The sequence below is a fragment of the Borostomias antarcticus genome (assembly GCF_949987555.1).
Source record: "Borostomias antarcticus genome assembly, contig: scaffold_333, whole genome shotgun sequence".
In the NCBI taxonomy this organism is placed as follows: Eukaryota; Metazoa; Chordata; class Actinopteri; order Stomiiformes; family Stomiidae; genus Borostomias; species Borostomias antarcticus.
Window position 1 is genome coordinate 19,076 of NW_028176390.1, and position 5,443 is coordinate 24,518.

At 44.4% G+C, this 5,443-nt stretch overlaps 1 protein-coding gene across 1 annotated transcript; it reads left to right on the forward strand.

The window, feature by feature from the left end:
• Window positions 1–442: 442 nt before the first annotated feature.
• Window positions 443–1,564, forward strand: LOC311328570 (outer membrane protein assembly factor BamC-like; the record flags this gene model as incomplete). Its single annotated transcript, XM_084462522.1, has 1 exon — window positions 443–1,564. The coding sequence occupies one exon, from the start codon at window positions 443–445 to the stop codon at window positions 1,562–1,564; it is 1,122 nt and encodes a 373-aa protein (XP_084318648.1).
• Window positions 1,565–5,443: the final 3,879 nt, after the last annotated feature.

A 5,443-nucleotide genomic window follows, 5' to 3' on the forward strand; every position in this document is an offset into this window, starting at 1 on the left:
CTGGTATTGTTGAGCGTGGCAGGCAAATTCGTGAGTTGTGTGGTGATGATTTTGCTATCTACTCTGGCGACGATGCCATTGGTATGGAGTTAATGCTACAGGGAGCAAACGGTGTTATCTCTGTGGTTAATAATGTGGCTCCAAAGCTAATGCATAAATTGTGTGTTGCGGCTATAGCTGGTGACCTCGGTGCAGCGGAAGCGCTTAATGCACGTGTAGAAGCATTAAGCGCTAAGCTATTTCTGGAGGCGAATCCGATTCCAGTAAAATGGGCATTAAAGGAAATGGGGATGATCAAGGACGGTATTCGTTTGCCATTGACTACCTTGTCAGAGTGTTATCACTCTGATGTTAGAGGTGCGCTGCAAAAGGCGGGGTTAATTTGATGGTTCTAGGCCAAAGGGTTAGTAGATTGAAGAGGCACACTAAGTTGAGCCTGACAATGGTTATCGGTGCGGTGGCCCTGACTGGGTGTGCCAATCCTTTTGGCCGGGAGGGATATTTACGGGATCGGGCCGGGGACTACACCGAAGCGCAGTCTTCAAAACCTATTAAGCTTCCAGAGAATGTCAAGTCACGTGAGCTGGGTGATATGATGGTGATTCCTGAGGTCGGCAAGACCAGTCAGGAGTTGTCCAGAGATTTCGATGTTCCAAGGCCGTCCCAACGTTTGATGATAAAAGATGGTGATTACTACAGTCTGGAGCGTAATGGTCCCCAAGAGTGGTTGTTTGTCAACAGAGGGGCTGTAGAGGTTTGGCCAAGAGTCCTTGCCTATATTGATGAGTTTGGTGTTGGCATTACCACCAAAAATCCGGCGGGAGGGATTGTTGAAACCGATTGGAATGCCTTTGGTAATGATAAAGATCATGGTGTGATGTATCGAACACTGGCCAAACTATTTGGTGTCGATGATCTTGATCCAATGGAAGATCGCTTCCGTTTTGAAGTACGCAGTGGATTAAAGGATGCTTCTACTGAAGTGCATGTGTATCATCAGGGGCGTCCACTGTCCAAACAAGGAAAGGAATCAGCATCTCCATTGAAATGGAATAGTCAGGGGGGCCGGAGTAAGCGTCTGGATAATGTGGTGCTGGCTGAACTGCTGGTGTTCCTAACCAGAAAGGAGGCTAAATCATCAGTATCTCTTCAGGCTCAGAGTCTTGATGTAGGCTCACTGGCTGAGATGAGGCGGGATGGTAATGGTAATCCTGTGTTAACTATTCGTGGCCTCTCTTATGCAAGAGTGTGGGATGCGACTTCTAATGCCTTGGATAAGGCGGGTCTGAAGGTGGTGGATAGAAACCGCTCTGCTGGGCTATTTTATCTGGCCGATAGTGTTCCTAAATTGCAGAAACCAGAGAAGAAAAAGAGTTTTTGGTCAGGCTGGTTCAGAGATGATGAAGAGGAAACCGAAGTTTCTGATGAAGCTAAGACGCTGACAGTAATGGTCAGAAACTATTATGAAGTTGTTCAGTTGTCTGTAGAGAAAGACGTGAATACATCGGCGCCTGCGGATGTGAGTAAGCGGCTTCTCAAGGTGATTCAGGAAAACCTTCAATAAAAAAAGCAGACTGTAAGTAAACTCAACTCGTGTTTAAGCTAGTAGTATTTTCTTCTTGGTGATTTTTCCAGTCTAATCAATACTTCCTTTGGATTACTGAGCTTCCTACTTGCGGGCAATAAAAGTATTTTTTCCGCAGCCTATGGTTCACCAACACCTTTTTTTGAAAAACGATGTTACGCCGACCACTCTACCAAGAGGTTTTGAAAATATTGATTTTGCAGGTTACTGCACATCATGCGGAAAATAACTGTGAATGCATTAGATTATTGTGACTGTCATTTTTACAGCAGAGATGTTCTGTTGCTGAAGCTGCGTGGCTGCCCGGTGTGACCAAAGATGCTGTATGTGAGGTTACACCCTTTTAAAGATGGGTGCGGCTCTTTTGATATGACAATGCAGCCGCTCAAACATCATGATTTGCGATATATTCGGTAACGAAAAAGAGACTGGTTGATGGTATATAACGTCGCCAAACCAATAACTCTATAACACCGTCCCTTGTGATGCATCCTGCGCCCATACCATAGATTATCCATTATTCTCACCAGCTAGTGATCATTTGGACGCTGTCATTCAGTACCTTTAATCCACTCTCCAACAAGAGCATGACACCATAGAGAGCTATCTCTAGACTGAAGGCAACGAAGTGTTGCGCCTTTTCCTACAATGGCATCTGGATAAGCATGTCAATGTTGAGCCACAGCAATCGTCGGTAACTGGTAGCTACGGTGGGCAGAGGAATCACGTCAGGAAAAATACCTCCTGACAACTGACCAGCTTGTTTGGTTTTATTGTAGCCAAGCGCCGCAGTTACAGCCAGTGGAAGCAATCCAGCGTGTTTCCGCTGGATGCTCAGTTAAACTTCAATACTGACCAGTACTCTGATGGTATGATGGGGGAAAATTGTCAGCGATGTTATGGATCGCTCTTATGATCGAACGATTAAACGACATCGAGAGGATTACCACGGTATTTTTGGACAACGACAGGCTATGCAACTGGTAGATGATACGGATCAAACGTTGAGGATTTTTACGTACAGCAAGGTTGGGATTGAGCAAACAGAAGACCTTAGATCCAAGGTTTTGACGGTAATGGCTTGGTGATGCGCCCGGAAGGATTGAGGGAAGCAACTAGGATAACTTACAAAATTGTTAGCAAAAGACGCAAACCAGGCTCAGTCAGGGAGAGACAGAAGATCGCAAATGAATGGTACAGGTAGCCACCGTTTATACGGTAAAACCCGATCATTTAACGGCAGAATAGGTCATGGATATGGATCGGAAGAGCGACAACATTGTTAAATTACGTCCTCCCTCTAGGAATAAGAGAGTGTTGGCTAGTGTAGAAAGAGAGGCGTAAGCCGTGATAGAAGAAGCTTTCGAGGAAGCGCTCAGGCGAGATCAGGAGCAGAAACGGCAGTGGGTCATTGTTATTGATGGGCATCATCATCAGCTGAAACTGATTACGTGTATTATGAAAAAGAAGGGAGTTAAGGCAACCATCATCATGGATTTTATCCATGTACTTGAATATTTGTGGAAAGCTGGTCACTGCTGACATGACAAGGAGGGATGAGGCTATTGAAAGCTGAGTGGCAGGACGGTCCCTGACGATACTCAGGAGAGAGTTTGACAAGGTGGCCCAGGGAATCCGGCAAAGTGCGAGCAAGAGAGGTACTCCATACCTAGAGGCTATTGATAAGTGTGCAGACTGTCTTCACAAGAATCGTCACAGGCTGTGCTATGACAAGGCGCTGGATACTGGTTATTCGATGGCCAGTGTGTAACTGAGGTAGCTTGCCATTATTTGATCAATGATCGTATGGATCTAACCGTGGCAAAGTGTAGTTTGCAAGAGGCTGAGGCTGTGTTGAAGCTACGCGCACTGGATTTAAGTGAAGATTGGCAGCGTATTGGAACTTCCATAAGAAATGCTCTCGTCTGTGTAATCATGGAGAACTAATGGATGGGACGTCGTAGCAAGGGAACACACTCGTCTGAATATAGCTCTCTATGATGCCATGCTCTTGTTGAATAGTTGGTTCAAGGTGCTGAATGATAGTGTCCCAATGATTACGAGCTGGTTAGCAGAATAGATAATCTTAGGGTATTGGCGCATGATGCATTTACCATAGACGGTGTTATGTCGTTATTGGTGTGACGATGTTACATCATCATAAAACCGTCTCTTTTTCGTTACCAGATATATCAAAAACCCAGATGCTTAGCGGCTGTATTGTCGTATTAAAAGAGCCTATCAAATTGTTATGGATTGGCCACTCATCAGCGGAAACTGATTAACGTGAGTTAGACGCTTCAATTTTGGCTACAGCCCTTGGATTTTAATGGCTTGAGGTATAGTGATGTTTTTTGAGAAGTATCCAATGGCTCCTTCGGAGCCTTTGCCAACCAATAAAGTACTCAAATAACTCTCTTTCTGTAACATGAATATGTACAAACAGGCTTAAGCCTATGTAGCGCAAGGGATTATCTCGTCAAACGCACGTTGATTACCAAGATTATAAAAAAGAAGGGAGTTAAGGCAATCATCATCGTGGGCTTTATCCATGTACTGGAATATCTGTGGAAAGCTGGCCACTGCTTACATGACATGGGAGATTTAGGCTATTGAAAACTTGGTGTCAGAACGGTTCCTGAAGATACTCATGGGGGAGTCTAACAAGGTGGCTAGGGTAATCAGACAAAGTTCTAGCAAGAGATGTCTGACAAAACTGGAGGCCATTGACAAGTGTACAAACTATCTTCAAAAAACCGTTCCAGCCTCTGCTATGGCCAGGCTCTGGCTGCGGGCTATCATATTGCCAGTGGAGTTATTGATGGAGCTTGCCGCCATTTGATTAATGACCGTATGGATTTTAGTCTAGGCAAAGTGGAGTTTGCCATGGGTATAGGTTGTGTTGAAGCTACGCTAACTGGATTCAAGTGAGATTGGCAAGGTGTATTAGAACTTCCATAAGGAATGCTCTCGTCTTCGTAATCATGGAGAACTAATGGATGTGGCATCGTAGCAAGGGAACCACACCAATCTTCAATGATCACAATTTTATCACTGACCAGTGCTGCATAAATTACAATTGGCATAATGCTTACACAAAAAATAGGTACTGATGCGCTAGCTCCTAGCTTTATTGAAGTATCAATAGTTTTCTGGATTTAATCAGGCCTCCAGATAACCGCTGAAGATATACATCATCATGGTTAAGGTCACTCCACAGATAATTACACACAACCGATGTTAACATAACGGCAATAAAGGTACGTGGAATGCAGACACAAAGCAGATCCATATAATCAACACCAAACGGTTCTAGGAAACCATTGAACACAACCACTGCGGCTGAAATCGGGAAGCAGTGATCGCTACCTGAGATGCGATGACCGAAATACTTAATGGCCGCTATGGACGTACGCCACTTTCCATGACAACTGCAGCAATTACAGGCAATGTTGAATAGCAGTACGACCAGTATCTGCCAGTAGAGTCATACACTAGGTACTTGCAGGAGTCAGAAAGGTGAAATGTTGCTAGCGTTTTCTAAGTAATGTGAGTTCGGCGAGATAATCCCTTGCGCTACGTAGGCTTCAGTCTTTGCGTACATACTCATGTTACAAAAAAAGAGTGACTTAAGTACTTTGTTGGCTGAAAAATGCTCAGAAGGAGCCATTGCGCACTTTTCAAAAAAATATTAATATGTCTAAGTACCTTACAATCCAAGGGTTGTAGCCAAAATTGGAGTGTCGAATCCCCGTGAAGTAGCTTATCTGCACTATAAACCAGATAATCTAGCCAGCCAGCTACTTTAATTGTAGCCACAGCCACAATGACTGAACTGATATTTAGGGTTACATCTCC